Below are 16,246 nucleotides of genomic sequence, written 5' to 3'. Positions count from 1 at the left end.
CAAGATGTCAGCAGTAACTTAGACATCTTGTATTAGTGGTGTGCTCATTTTTCTGTGTGATGTGGAAGCTTGCTGGGTTCAGCTCAACCTTTACTTACCTGGGCAGGTGGTATGTTCCTGTTAGGTCCAATGACTCTCAGTGGAGCAGTGTGAGAGAAGAGGCTGCAGCTTTTTAAAAGCATCACCTCAATTCACATGTTTCATTTCTATCCTTTTGTTCCAGTCAACTTGTTGTTAATTTTTTTAATATCTTAGCACGTGTTCAGAGTGAACGGTTTGGTTTGCATGCGACTTTGTATTTTAAGATTCATCATCAGTTCAGCGTCCTGAGGCAGCTCTGAGGTCAGAGCAGAAGTAAAAGAGCGAAGGACAACCGCGGGCGACATTTGGAGCGGCTTTGATGTAGAAAATTTGAAATAGGAGCCGTATCATGTGATAATCCACCCCGAAGGATTCACCAGGGTGATACATTATACATGGCAGAAACAAGGGGGGGCAGAAGTGATTTAGTGGTTTCACACCCCTCTGAGCATGATGACAGCAATTTAGGAGTTTCCCCTCTCATCTTCCATCCTGCTAATGAAGCTAAGACACAACAAATGATGTGGCATCCAACAAAATGCTGGGCCTTATACATAAGCAGCTTCTGTGGGCCCCACACACAAGACTCTTTTTTGGAAAAAGAATTTTGGAAGAATGAAGAAATCTGAAAAGAGAATGTACCAGTAACACTTTGAAAAAACAAGTTAAGCTCTTTTAGTGACATTGTCCTTTTTGAATTGGCCAAAACTGAAACTGCTGCCTACTGGAAGGCCTATTTCTAAGAAACTTTAACAATCCAAAAGTGAAAATAGAACCATAGCTTATGTTTTAATCAGACTCTACCTGCCTTGATCACCATACTGTGGTCAGAAAGATTAGAAAAGCCCGATACAATTACAGTCCATTTACTATTTGGCCTACTTTTAACCCTCTGAAAAGGATCCTCTGACATTAGCCAACTGTCTTTTTCAGTTTTTAGGATGGTAGCCCTATCACATGAATGTTGCAATGAATTCATTGATACCAAACAGGTCATGCTAATGTCAGATGGTTGCTTCTGTAATAACGTTTAGTGGGAGAAAAAAAGTTTTGATTTTTTGACAGACAAGATTAGTTTTCCCCATAGACCAGGCCAGAATACACAAGCATAAAAACACATCCATGTTTTTATGCTTGTGCCACAAAGAAAAGGTGTCAGACGCGGTGATGTCTCTGCTTAGGTCCCTGACTGTACCTGACCTTGAATGGGGAAAAAACTATATTGCAGCGGTTTGGCAGAGTAATCTTTGGGGCACACTGAAGCTGTCCCCATGGTCTTGAAATCCAACAAGCTAAAAAAAGGTTATTTAATTTATACCCAATGTCCCAGTCCCCAAGGTTAGCGGCCCTTCGCATGTGTACACACACACACACATACACACACACACATCATGCACACAGAAGAACTTTACTTGACATTGGGAAGGCGGCTGAGTTACTGAGTAATTCCAGCTGTTGTAAAGCCAGCAGGACTCACAATTGTATGAGTCAGTCACAGTGGAGCTTTAATCAAGAGGGGCCCAGTGTGGGTCTTCCCTGAAGGACGGGAGAATACAGTCTGATTGCAAAGCCTTGAGGCCACTAACACCTTTCAACCAGGTTGATTCAGAGAAGGGGTTTGCCAGTCTAGCTGTCAAACTCAAAGAATGCAGCAGTTAATTTAGTTTACACAGAAACATAGTGTCCTGGAAGAGGCTGTCTCTGTGGGCCATCAGAGAAAAACGCATTTACACTGCGTGGTGGAGACACTGAAGTCTGCTTTGTTATGAGAGATTGTCCTCAGGTGATGGATTGAATGACACTGTATGTCTTGACAGGAGAATGAGGCCCCGTTGCACCATCTGGAAGCAACAGTGTTTGCTGTCACTCTACGTGATTGTAGAAATGGCCAGAAAAAACCATGCCGGTTTCTTACATGCATAGTCTGACACTCAAACATATGTGCTCTTTCTTTGATCTATCTCTGCATATATGAAACCACAATCTCCTCCTCTCTTTTATGTAGGAGCAACTGTGGCTCAGTGATAGAGCGGGGTTCCAATCCCCAACTCTGCTAGTCCATGTCGATGTGTCCTTGGGCAAGACACTTAACCCCAAATTGCTGCCATAGGCTGTGCCTGCAGTGTGTATGAATGGGTATGAATGTTCGATAGTCCTGATGGGCAGGTGGCACCTTGCATGGTAGCTCCTGCCATCAGTGTATGAATGGGTGTGAATGATAACATGTAGTGTTATTGAGCTTTGAGTGGTCGGAAGATTAGAAAAGGTCTATACAAGTACAAGTCCATTTACCATCTTTATGTAACCGTGTTGTTTAGTTTGCAGGACACCGATTGTAGAAATGTTCTTTCGTGTAAAGATGACAGATGTGAGCTAGGTGAAAAGGACAACTCCTCCTGGAAGCTGAAGTGCTTGATGGATGAAGGCGCGGCAGCACCCCCCGTTTCTTTGTTTACGTCTTTCCCAAGACATGTCAGAAGACCTGGCTTATCTCTGACAGCGCTTCGGCTCACGAGGCGGGCTCTTCCTGTTTGAAACCTTTCGCAACAGTTCAGCGTTCGCACGGCTCAAATGAAGGGCGCCTTCTGTGATAGAAGTGACATCCCTTCCGCTTGTTCTCCTGTAGCTTTCCAGTTGGTTTGGTCCAAGAGCAGCTTCTACGCAGACATGTGCACAGAGGTTTTCCCTTAACTGCTTTTACAGGTGTGGGAAGTGGTGATCGAGCACCATTTGTGTAGGTGGCAGAATAAAATGCAGGTCTCAAGCAGCATTTAGCTCAGAATATGTTGAAGCCTGGACCAAACCCATCCTATACTAATACTTATACTGTTGTATACAGTATGTGGAGCTTCAACAGTCCCTTTACAAACCCTCGCAGACTTCATTATTATCCCAACACTAACGACACTCGTGACTCACGTGACTAATAACTGACGTGACAATATGTTAACGTTTACTTTTGACTTAGCAATGGAAACGAACATCAGTCTCCAGAACCAAAGTCCTGTTTTGTTTGTCCCATCCACCTCCCGTCCCGCCCGCCCTGTGTGGACTATCTCGCTCTTTAAGCTAAGTAATGCTGCAGGTGGATGCGTTGCATTCATATGCTAAATGTGCGTCGCTGTCTGATGCAGATGAGAACTCACCAAGCCGCGTTACTTGACTCCTTGGGAGCGAGAGCGGGTTGATTATGCATTACTAGCGATGCCATCAAAACCAGCTGTAGAACATTATCATATTAACGTAATAATAACATATGAAATTTGGATTAACATTTTAAACTCTCCAAGGACGCTGGCGTCCTTGGCTGACAATTATTGTGTTTCAGAGGCTTTAGCTGGCTCAGTTTTTAAACTAGAGAGAACCTACAGTAAGGCATCTATTGGTTCCAACCATGTCATGCTAGCTTGTCTGGAAAGGCCCTGAATAAAGTTCCAAAGTTTTGGCTAAGGGAAAAACTGGCATGGCGATTTTTGGAGGGTTCCCTTGACCTCTCAGCTCAAGATGTGTGAATGAAAATGGGTTGTGTGGGTACTTTATGGTGATCCCATGCAGATTTTTGTATGCAGTATAGATGTGTTATTATCACCTTTTCTAAAACGGTGTATTTGAATAGTTCTGCATACTGGGTCCCTAACCGTCTTGAACTGCATTAATTGTGTGTGACTGGAGGACTGAGACATTACATTACATTACAGTCATTTAGCAGACGCTTTTATCCAAAGCGACTTACAATAAGTGTAGTCAACACAGGTATTCAAGAGAACTACTCGTCACCAGAAGTCATAAGTGCATCTCCTTTGTTAAACAAACATCTAAGAGCACAAACCAGAGCAAACGTACAGATCAGAAACAAACAAATACAAATCCAATAAGTGCAACAAACTGATATGAATACAATAAGTGCTGAGTGGAAGGCTCAGGGTAGCACTTCTTGAAGAGGTGAGCTTTCAGCCTGATGAAAGATGAGCAGCGACTCTGTACAATTTGAAAAAATTGATGCAATATTTTATAAGACAAAACTGAGCATGGGGATGGCCATCATTATGTTCTAAGCACTTTCACACTCCGAACTTTAAACATTTGAATAAGTTTATTACAGATGTGTGACTCAAACTCACACTGCTGAGCTGCTTCTCAAATGAATCTTCAGGTTTCCAGCTTGTAGATGATGTATACCACTTCTATGTGTCATCTTCTGCTGACCTGCTATCGCCCCTTAATATTCACTGCCCCCACTAAAAAAGACAAAAATGGGTCTATGGAAGGGAGGGGGGAGTGGAAGAGGTTCATCTGGTTGGTCTGGTGTTGACTCTCATGTTCATGTGGTGTTAGCCTCTGCTTGTTGGTGTAAAGCATTCAACTAAAATGTAACGAGGTCCAGTTCGAGAGAATTTCCTCATGCAAAGGTCCGGAACATCACCATAATGTCTAACTTGTGCTATGATTTTATGCCATATGTATTGAAATAGCCAACAGTTGTATTAACGTCTGTAGTCAACAACTAACTGACTGTCAAATCAAATAAATAAATATTTCAACAACATCTATTGGTTTTCAAATTGAACTGGATGAATTATAAATAATACATAATCTAATAATAAATAAATGTTCTTCTCTCATTTCAAGTAAAATAAGGACTGCATTTAAAAAACACAACATAACCTGTTTTCTTTAGCCCACGACTACACGGAGACTAATTACCATTAAAAACGTACTGCATATCTCAAGTCCCACAGTGTTTAGAGAAACAAACACTTTTTAAACGTTACTTTATTCTACACTGGTAGAATTAAAAACACAATCAAGATGCAACACAAAGAATATTTGCAGGAAAAGACCTTTTTTTTCCCTTTTGGCCACTGGCTGAGCCTTGGCTCTCTCCGTACTATGCTCTGGCTCCGCTCCGAGGACTCCAGGAACATGAAGTCATCTGGAATGACAGAAGTCTATTAGGAACGTTTGTAGTGTTATCCAGCTCAGAGAGAGAGAGACAGACCAGGGTTCCCATACTTCTGGGAGAAACCCATTACTTTTCAGTGAAATGATGATTTGATTATGACGCGCACTTGACTGGTTTGACTTGGCAGGACTCAGCCTCCCAGTTAATAGCAGCACTTATGTACAAGTCCTGATGCTTCACACAGACCCTCCAACAAAAACACACAAAACAGAAAAGATGGCGTAAATCTGCCTTTTCTGTACTTAGGAAATGTAGCTTAGTGTTGTAAAGACCTCTATGCATCAAGCAAAGCAAGTTTAGCAATGTTGTGTTTCTTGGCTTTAGTTTGCTTCATATAATTTGTGATGCATGTTGGTCAGCGTGCTGTGAAGGCCAAGAAGAATAAACTGGATTTCTTTGATTTGGCTTTTAGATTTTGAAGTTAGTTTACCTCGGCTGGATGCTCCGGGTCACTAAATACCTCTATGAAGAAGTATCAGAAGTCAGGAGCAGAATAATTCCACTTTGAACTCAACATACCTTTTTATTGGGGTAAACTAGAGGTAACTTGTCAAGATTTATGTGGCGTTCCCTGTTTTTCCTCATCTCTGTATGTCTTTACTGTGCTCAAGAAGTTATCTTACTAATGGTTCAAAGTGAAGAGCCTCTAAAACTGCTCAGCCCTCTGAAGCAGCGCCAGGAGAGCCAACTCCATATTTACTGTTCCCTGCCTGAGACAGAGGGACATCAGGGGGTCACATGGTGTATGAGTGTGCCTTTATGACACACACACTGTCATGGTGCCCGATCACATACACCAGTCGAAAATATGGCAGCCATGTTTCTCATGTGCTGTGATTATGCTTCTATTATTATAGGCCCCACCCCCCTTTGTTCAGACCACGAAGCCTCCGTGTTAGGCATATAGGGAACAAATGTAAATGTTGATGGTGTCATTACACTGTGCAATCAACATTTACTTCATGATAAGTTAAAGCAAACGCATTGTGGGAACACTGCTACATGAATAAAAAGAAGCCGGATGAGGCAAGGAACCTGAGCAGGCAGATGATCATACAGGATTCAAACCAAGGTTATCCAAAGAGTGAAACTCTGACTTCCTGATTGTTTTTACCTCATAATAAAGATATTTAGATTAAAATTGCAACGATTAATTGATCATTCGATATTCGACTACTACTATTTTTATAATCAATTAATCGCTTCAGTCATTTTTCAAAATGAAATGCCAAACGTTCTCTGGTTCTCAAATATATTATAGGAGAAAAAAAGCTCCCGGGCGCCACTAAGCCCCAGGTGCAGTGATGGTGTCTTATAGATGCTGTGTGAAATACAGGGCTAATGTCTACATCCGGTGGGTCACACACACAGTCACCGCATCCACTGTGAATGGAAACATTAGTGCAGCTTTAGGAGCTGAACCAGTTTTCTATAAATGTGAATGATAGCAAAGGGGTGGACATGCATGAGTTGAGGCCTTCCCACCAGTGACAAATAATCAACCTCATATCAGCCTTATAATAATAAAACAGGGGGGCTTGAATATAAGAACCTTATGATGGAGGTTATAAACGCTGAGGGCCTGGCATGCTGATTGTGGGGGGGGGGGGGGGGGTCAGGCACATGCTGGATTCTGCCGATGACCTAAGGGACAGAGCTTTTGTGACTTACCGGGCATTTTGCCTGGCTCTTTGTTATGGCCATGTGTCGCCCCGGGAGCCTGCTGCTATTTCCAAAAGCCCCGGGTTCAAAGCCGCCCAGCCCGATCAGGACTAGGGATTGGGCCAACGCCAGGGACTAAAGAACATCCCATCTCTCTCTCTCTCTCTCACACTCTCTCTCTATCGCTCTATCTCACTCTATCTCCATCGCTCTCTCTCTCTCTCGCTCTCTCTCTCGCTCTCTTTGTGTCTTTCTCTCTCTCGCTCTGTATATATATATCGGCCTCTCACTCGCGTGGTCGGTGTCTGAGCTATGCGCTGCCTCTTTGGTCTTTATGCACTCCAGATCTCCCTGGATATCCGTCTCTAGCCTCTGCCTTCCCAGCTGATCCGAACAGTTCCCTTTGCACCTTCTGTCCTCATGTCCTGTTGTCTCTTCCAACAATCTCTCCTCTCCCATTTCATTCCCTCTTCCTGGTTACAGCTCTCTTTCTCTTCACCTTTGCCGACATCAGATGAAACCCTCCAGAGCCTATGGATAAAGATAAGCCCTGTGAGATAGATTGTGTGCGTGAGACGGAGTAAATCTCCCCTGCCCCACCCCCCCGCTCCGTCACCAGCGCAAAGCCTTTGCGAGTTCCGTCTGCTCAGGCTAGCAAAGCCACTTAGCCCGCCTGTGCCACTATCTACCTCCCCATGCACAGCATTAGCTAGCCTGCTTTGTGGCTATTCCCTAACCAAAAACATTTACAGCGTGAGCCAATGCCTGTGAGACAGACACGCTGCCCCCCCTCCATGTATATACGATGGATTAGTCCAGCAGGTGCTTAATTATTCAAATCAAAACACGCTCCAAGGGGAGAAAAAAAGGCATTCCAAATGGGCTGACCCATAACTCTCACACTCCCCTGCATGAACGAATGAATGGTTCAGTCCAACAGGTGCTACATTTGGTTTGAAATTCAATCAAAAGTGAAGAATCAGGTGATAAATCCCCCCCTCCCCCCTCTCCTCCCAGGCTCACAGTGTCAGCAGCTGCATCTTCCATGGCCCCATTACAAAGTCCTCCTACATGAGACACACACACACACACACACACACACACACACACACACACACACACACACATTGTTTAATGCTGCTTTCGAAGTGCAAAATTCTGGCCTTGGCCATCTGTGAGTGGCGGATTTGAAAGGGACCAATAAGACAAAAGGATTGTATCAGCTAAAAACGCAGGTGCACCACGGTTAGTGAGCAGCAGCTGCTGAGCTCACAAACAGATACACACACACACACACACACACACACACACACACACACACACACACACACACACACACACAAGCTTTTTCAAATACATGGTAAATATTCTCCAGTGCCTTCATTCATCTTTCTGTCCTGGAGGCTAACAACACATACAGTGCCTCCATCTCACCAGCCTTTGATGAATAAAGTAGCAAAAGAAGAACACATGGCACACAAGCCAATAAGGCTTTGAAATGACTTCTCTTTGAAAAGTGAGCAAGGAAGAGGAAAGGGGAGAGGATGTAAGGAAGGAACATAAACCCTCGGAGAAGCTTTTTTGAAAATAGCTGATTAAGAGATATTTTTTAAGGAATCAATTTACTGTTTGTGTTCACACAGTCTGCATTGGACTTGTCAGAGTGACGCGCACAGAGAGAGCTCTGATTTGCTCCTCTTTGTAACCCTTCACCGACTCCTTCCAACATAAATCCAGCATTGTCACCTCCCCTTCCTGGCTTTACCTCTCCGCTCTGTCCCTCCCATCCGCTGTTATCCCCCGCGACATGTCATCATCCTCTCAGCAGCTCCGGTCCCTATACCGCATGTCCCGGAGGTGTTGCAACACAGTCTGTCCATTCGTAATCCAATTTAGGATAGAGTGATGGGCAGCGGAGAAATCCGTCTCTGGAAGACCCGCACACATACAGTTTTGTTTGGTGATGTAATATGTGGCTGAGCAGTTAGCATGCCTGCTGCTCTCTGTACGGCCAAAGGAAAGGCCTTCCCAGAGTCACATTAGGCTCTCTCTACTTCATTAAAGGCCTCCCTTTAGCAAGTGTCTCTCTGTCTGAAGAAAGTGCATAAATTCAGGAAATGGCAGATTGAGTTGTTCAATGACGACTCAACAGCCATACGTCGTCCGGCTGTGTTCATTCCCACAGCCCGTCGTCTTGGTGCTGGCCGGGGTTTTCATGAAGGCTGAGAGTCCATCAGAGGATTGATAGCAGAGAGAATAGTAGATGAAATCCCAGCTGGTTGGTATAGTCACCTATTAGCCTCTGGGATGCACAGTTAACTGCTGCTCGCTCCTGAGCGCTGAGGTGCTTAAGAGGTGCTTTAATGGTTGATTAGCAGTCTGTGGGAGCCGCCCTGTGTGCCAAAGGCACCGTCCTCTCCGTTTTATGCCTTTCTGAAAAACCAATTAGCACGATTACAGGGCCTAAGTTCCATTAAACATGAATCACAAAACATTGTTCTCTGGGTTAGCAGCTAACATGAATTGACGGCTGACATGACTTTGAGGGAGCAGTGATTCCATGTTAGCTTTAGAGTGTACGAGGACTCATCAGACAGCATCACAGTGGTGATACAGAAAATCAGTCACGCCACTGGAAGGAGATCAAACACTGAGGGGATCGCTGTCTTCTCCAGTTCTGTTGAACACATTCGCAGCATGATGCTTGATGTCAGCCACTGTCTTTGTTGGTTAAGGGAGGTTTACTCTTAGGTTAACTCAGAGAAGTGGTTTTAGTTAGGATGTGGAGTTCTGGAATGACTGTAGGGCTGGCTATTGAAACGGAAAACTTCTTTGGTACCGATTTGAAATGTGTAATTAATCCAAAAGTGAGCCATAATCCAAATGATTGAGGGGCCCAGAGCTGATCAGTACTCACAGTAGGCCATTGGTAGCTGTCTTTCATCCTCCATCCTCCCCCCAGCCCCCCCTTTTTTGTCTCAATTTCTCCCCTTGCTTTGACTGAGGAGAGTCTCTCAGTACCTCCATAACCTCCTGTGGGGGGAGAGGAGGTCATCGTCTATTTCTTCTCCGTCTCTTGTTCCTTCAGTCTGTCAGTCCCTACAAAAACACGTGCATACATCACACACAAACCTGGACAGCCCACTCCCACCCAATCTAGGAGTAAGCGGGGGTCTCTGTCAGGACAGCAGGCTAATTTTACCCCAGCCACCAGGCCTGGTGGGGGGGACCGAGAGGGAGAGCATATTCAGGGGTGTTATTTTGAGTGCCGTGTCGAGGCGTAGGATGAGACTGTAAGCAACCTGAGGGCAGCTTATCAGTGGAGTCAGTGTGTTTGTATTTGTGTGCATGTGACCACCACTCTTACCATTAGAGACACATACTGGATGACATTAACGGCTCGATGTATAGTGATACTGTACTATGGATTGCAAGGCATGCAACTGACACAAACCCACACACTCACACACAAACATGTGCATGTATTTCATTTAGTTTGAGGAAAGTAATTTGTTCCTTGCTAACTGACACAAGACAGCATTTTCTTGTCTAAAGCTACAATAGATGATTCAGCTGTGTGCAGATATGGGGACTACTTTAATGTCTTTATCTTTGAACACACTTCCTGACACACTGAGTAATTACAACTTCCCTACATCGCCTTCAACTTGTGCAACTGAAGCTAAATTGCTCTCTCTCTTTTTTCATCATTATCTTGTTGTCAGACGAGCTGCAGATTCAGCTCTTCTGAGAATTGTTTGCTCACAATTCAGGGATTCAGCTGACTGCAAACTTCGCTGCCACAGATCTGAGGCCAATTGCAAAGCAAAACACAGTAAGACCACTATTAAGCACTGTTCTCTCTCTGTCTCCATCTCTTTCCAGACAGTGAGATTGTTCCTCCTGACTGCCTACGCCCGCGCTCCTTCACCACATTGCGCTCCTCCTCTCTCCGGCGTGAAGCTGACGACTCCCGTCTGTCCGTCAGCCTGTGTGACCTCAACCTGCAGCAGGAGGACGGAAGCAACGGCCACAATCACTCCCACCGCCACACCCTCCACCTGGCCTCTGCCTCCTCTTCCTCCACCTGCCCCATACCCCAGAACTCCCTCAACTCCCAGCAGTCCTCTCTGCTGCCATCCTCCCTGGAAAGCGACCTCCACTTCCACCAGCTGCGCGGCGCCCACATCAAGACGCTGGATGAGCAGACGGTGGCGCGATCCGAGCACGCACGAGAGGAACGCACTCTCGTCTTCACCAACCGGCCCCTGCGCACCGGAGAAACCGTCTTCATCAAAGTCACCAAGTCCAGCCCGGCACGCTCGGGCTCATTGTCCTACGGCGTGACGTCGTGCGACCCAGCGGTGCTGCGCCCCAGCGACTTGCCCTACAATCCAGAGGCTCTGGTGGACAGGAAGGAGTTTTGGGCGGTGTGTCGGGTGCCGACGCCTCTCCAAAGCAGTGACATCCTGGGCTTCCTGGTCAACCAGGAGGGGGAGGTCATCCTCAGCCACAACGGCACCAATGTGGGCATGCAGGTGTGTGTGGACAACTCCCGCCCACTCTGGATGTTCTTCGGTCTCCATGGGGCTGTGACTCAGCTGAGGATTCTTGGTAAGTGAGCGCCACATGAAGTCACAGTAAATACTAGGGAGTTCGACAAAAATATGTTCAGGGGTACTGGAGCGATTTATTATCGCACTATAATCGATTGAGGAGAGGCTGAGATATCAAAGGTAAAAAAATGCTGGATTCTACTGTGTTTTTATTTTCCGTCCAGTTGCACCGGCCCGTTATGAGAGCCAATCCGCTCCCCACAAAAATATGCATTATTCAACAACTTTTCAGCGTAAAGGTGAGGAGCTGCTAAGATTTTTTTTTTGGTGAAGCGGTTTGTTGTTCTGGCGTTTGTTTGCTCACAGCTCTGTACTGGTTTCACGGAGAGAAATTCTGAAGATATCTCTGGATTCTGTGGTGAATGCTCATGCTCTGCGATGTATTGGTGGTCCGTGTTAGCCGTTAGCGTTTTTTGGAATATCGAAGCGGAGTGCATAGCTCGCCGACTCGTGGCAACAAATACAAGATATTGTGGTACATCTTCCAGTTGCTTATATTAGTTGTGTATAATTGTGTTTGGAGTGTGTAAAAAATGACTTACATGGTAGTGTTGCCCAGATGTTGCTGTTTATTCCGGTATATAACATGTGTGTAGCATTCATTATATTCGTTTCTGAAAAGTGCATTCTACGACACTCTCTCGCTGGAGGACCAAATGGTCCTCGCTCGGTAGCCAAGAGTTAAAGGAGCAGTGTCATCTAGTGGTGAGGTTGCAGATTGCAGTGTCCCTTCTGGGCTACTGTAGAAACATGGCGGAACAACTTAAAGCTCATGAACACTGAAGTCAGAGGAACCACCGAGTGTCATTCTAGTTTTCTTCTAAATTGCTTCTAGATAGTTCCAGTGGATGTGCCTGCCACAGACCTGCAGGCTTTTTATTCCGTACCTGCTGCCTTTCCAAAATTGTTAAGTTAGTTTATCCGTCTACTTCTGCGACAGCTGAATGTCTGATATCGAGTGCAGTCTTTTCTTGAAAAAATCTCCCAACAAAAATGACAATTTCTAATTGTGAACTGTTCTGTTGTCAATAAATTGAGTTGTAATTTTCTTCTGATTTAAAACAAAATAAATTATTATGATTTTGAAAGTTCTGTCAACATTCACAAATGATTATGTGGAACTTCCAACATTTAAACCTCATCCTACCAATATATTTAACAGACGTAGGATAAGTAACATGGGAGGAAAACAAAAGGAAGTGACGAAGGTTGGGTTAGTAGTACCAGCAACAACTTCAATCTACTTCCACCCCTGCATAGTTATGAATATCATTGTTATGAATATTATATTTTACATTTATGCTAATAGATCCCCCTAAATCCTACACACATGGACCTTTAACTTCTGGACATCAATTAAAATAGGTCAACGTTGACTTGCACACAGGACACAAACAGGATTCTCCTCGATGTAAGTCCTGTTTGACCCGTCCATCCACCTGGACCTCCTCCCTACGCCGACTATGATCAGAAATTTGTGATGCGTCAAAAACAATCAATCTTGACATAATCGACAGTGCACTTTTTGTTGTATGGGAATGTCATTTTTAGGAGACCAGGCTGGAAATGGATATGTGGAGGCAACTGAATAAACAGACAGATATATGATAATATAGTACAACACAGTTGTAATAACATAAAATGTGTCTTCAGAGGAGAATAATTGACGTTGTTACTGTACATTGATACACACTTACAAATGTCCTCATATCTGCTTACAACTACGAGATGGTGTTATATACCATTTTTGAAATCTTCGTTTACTGCTCATAAAAGCTAAATATGGTTTAAAGTTTAAAGTGTTGCTGAGCATTTTAAAAGATAAAAGACAAAGATAAAAATAAGTATATCAGATGGAAAAGTTTGAATGTTATTTTATCCGCCTCATGTGAGTGTCTTAAAGGGAATAATAAGCACACTTTTGTTCTTTGACCGCTTGCTTTATCTTGTGAATTGTTCCACTTGAAAGAGTAATTTATGGAGCTCCGCGATGTGTCCTGGGTCAGGAACCTACAGATCACGATATCGATCTTCATTTGGCTGGGCACACTACTGCTGACACCTCTGAGCTATGTGCTGAATTAATTTACTTCCTGGGGTTGAAAATCTATTTGTGCTAAGTGTTGATCGCTCTGACAGTATGCCAATCGAGGCAAACCAACCACGTCTCCCCGTTCGGAAATTACTGTCAGGCACCAAAGGGTCAAAATATTTACAGACAGGAAGCATCGACACACATTCATAGGATCAGAGAGAAGTGGATGCTCTGTCACGACCCGCGAAGATGAGAAACAGGAAGTGTGAACAGAGGTGGAGAGAGGCTGCGGGGGGCCCGACAAGATGTCTCAGCGGGTGGACACTTTGCCTGTCAGTGGTGTGCCAAGCATATTGCCTTCCCACGAGATGTGTGTGGGGGGGGGCTTCACATGCTGTGAATGACATTCTAATGACATTTGTTCCCACATCTGCCAAAGAAAGTTTTTATTTAAGCTAAACTGCCACACAAATGTATTACATGCATGCATACTTAAAATGATCATTTTGAACAACAAGCTATTCACCCGGTAATAGCAAAGGGTTGACAGTAAAAAGGCACACATAGTGGCACGTTCAGCTGTGGATGCTGTCTTTCCATTTAAGAGGCACAAAACTGCAAAGGTGTCTCACGTGTTTGTCTGTGGAGGAAGAGGCATCTATCAATACATCGTGCAATTCTTCAGTGACAGCAGCGGAAAAGGAAAGCAAAGGTTAAAAAGAGGTTAGAGAGGAACAACATTAGCGTTTGCTAGACATGCAAGAGAGACAGACGCTGAAGACAATCTCAAACCTTTCTCTTGTCAAAAGTCTTGAAACACCATGTGGAAGGATGTTAAACTCTAGAGTAGGGATGTCATGAGAACCAATACTTTGGTACCAGGTCGATACCAAAGTTCTGAAAACGTGACCATACTTGTTCTAGGGGGACCAGGGCTCGAGACAGCGTCCCGTCCTTCCCCGGGGGACGAAATAAAATGTCCCAGATAATGCTACACTGTGAACAACAAATCTGTGTTGAAATCTGCAGATGGAGAGCTAGCTAACGTTAGCTGATAGCAGTTAGCTGTTAGCGGCACATGTCCTGCATGGCTACTTAACGGGGCTAACAGCTAACGTTCGGAGGTCGCATTGAGAAACATTAAGATGCGTTCCAGCTCTATGCAGTAAAAGTCAGTATTGAGCGAAGCTACATTATAAACTTATCATGATGTGTTCAAATGTTCAAAAACCGTTATGCTGAAAAAATGCGATATTGGGATGTTATGAGATAGTTGAAAGTGAAAATTGCACTTTATAATGTAAACATCAAATCCTTCTTTTATTTGGGCCTTTTGTGTTCAGTTCAATTAGTTCAATAAAACAATGCTGCAAATAATTTCCTTTCTTTCTTTTAGTTCAACAAGCAATTTGTTGTATTTTAGCAGTATACTTTAATATCAGTTTATTTAACACCAGTAATATCATTATTGTGATATTCAGCGACGCTATGGCCTATTCTCCTCAAATCGTGGTGACCTATTCCAAATCTGTCTCTTTGCATGTTACACAAGGGGATTCGCTGTGTTCACTAAGGGCTAATGTTGCCCTCTGTTAGCCTGACCCACTTAACAACAACCGACAGCAAAGTGACCGTGACAACCATGTCAATACAAATCACAGTGAGCTTCAATATGCAGTAGCTGTGATGTGTAGAGGGATCAACTCAGCAAATGCCGAAAAAACACTGTTCCCCAACATGAGGATTGTGTTTGTGTCTGCTTGATCCCTTATCTCAGTCCAGTGTTTCCATTTATGTGCTACATTTTCCCTTTAAGGTGTGTAAATGACTCCAGTTGCTCTGCTTCATGGTTTGTTGTTCCGTCTGGGATGTTGTGGTGGATCAGCTGATCAATCAAGGACAGTGTTAACAGGTTGGTCTCATTCTATCTGGGCTCTATCTGGGACTGGGCTCTGTTAAGATGTAGGAGGACAGGTGAGCTAGTTCTGCAGGAAACGATATTCTTTCTCACCCTTTACTTACCTGGGCAGGTGGTATGTTCCCGTTAGGTCCAATGACTTTCAGTGGAGCAGTGTGAGAGGCTGCAGATTTTGAAAGTTTTCTGTTGACAAACCAGTAAACTTTCTTGAAGGGGCAGCTCCACAATCAGCAATTCAGTTCAAAAAGCAAACCGTACCTTCATTTCCGTTGCAAAAAGCTAAACGTCTTGATCCTGTGTTATCTCACAGAGAGATCACCTGCTTTACTGTTACATTACATTTTTGCTCTGCTTCTGTCCATAACAGACTGCCTGTTTTTTTCTGTGAGCCTTGGCAGCACAACAACACAGGAAAAGCAGAACAATGAAACTGGTCGGAGGCACATCTCCTTATCAGAGCAGATCTAAGAATTCCCACTGAGGGGTGAATCATTTTTACTTTCCAGCTGCTTCGAATTAGGAGGCATCTCTTATCTGGCTATTGCAGCTCTTGATCTATTGCTTTATGTTGACTGGAGAGCAATTTAGCTTTCAGTGAAGCTGAACGAGAGCCATGCCTTCAACTCGGGAGTGAGTGATGTTAAACTTGACAGCTTGGCTCTCCCAGTGGACTTCTGCTTTCAGGATGGCAAGATAGAGCAGTCATCACAGAGGCCTCTCACTTCTAACAAAGCATGAAGTAATGGACCTTTCTAATAGGAAAATACTCAAACAGATTCATCAGGCTAGCTCGGGTCAGCCAAGAGTGCTCGTCAGGGTAATGATGGTGGATGAAATCAATAGTGCAGTAGTTCTATTAGCAGCAATGGTTCTGGAGGTAATACTTACTTTATCATTGTGAATACAAATTCTGGTTTCTGTTTTACATCTATTTGAAGTTTGAACTATTCTGTTCAATATACGCATCTCAG

General features: G+C 44.2%; 1 protein-coding gene across 2 annotated transcripts in view; it reads left to right on the top strand.

Annotated features, from left to right (window-relative positions):
* neurl1aa (neuralized E3 ubiquitin protein ligase 1Aa) overlaps positions 1–16,246 on the top strand; it is a gene marked incomplete at its 3' end in the record, with an annotated part of 42,546 nt that overhangs the window by 18,644 nt on the left and 7,656 nt on the right. For both annotated transcript variants that reach the window (XM_079159425.1, XM_079159426.1), the window contains exon 4: positions 10,592–11,320. In XM_079159425.1, the coding sequence (XP_079015551.1) occupies positions 10,592–11,320 (729 nt within the window). The remainder of the gene's footprint in view (positions 1–10,591; positions 11,321–16,246) is intronic.

This window comes from Pholis gunnellus (assembly GCF_910591455.1).
Source record: "Pholis gunnellus genome assembly, chromosome: 5".
Classification (NCBI taxonomy): domain Eukaryota; kingdom Metazoa; phylum Chordata; class Actinopteri; order Perciformes; family Pholidae; genus Pholis; species Pholis gunnellus.
The sequence above is the reverse complement of the archived record's forward strand: the minus strand, read 5'-3'. Positions and strand labels throughout refer to the sequence as shown.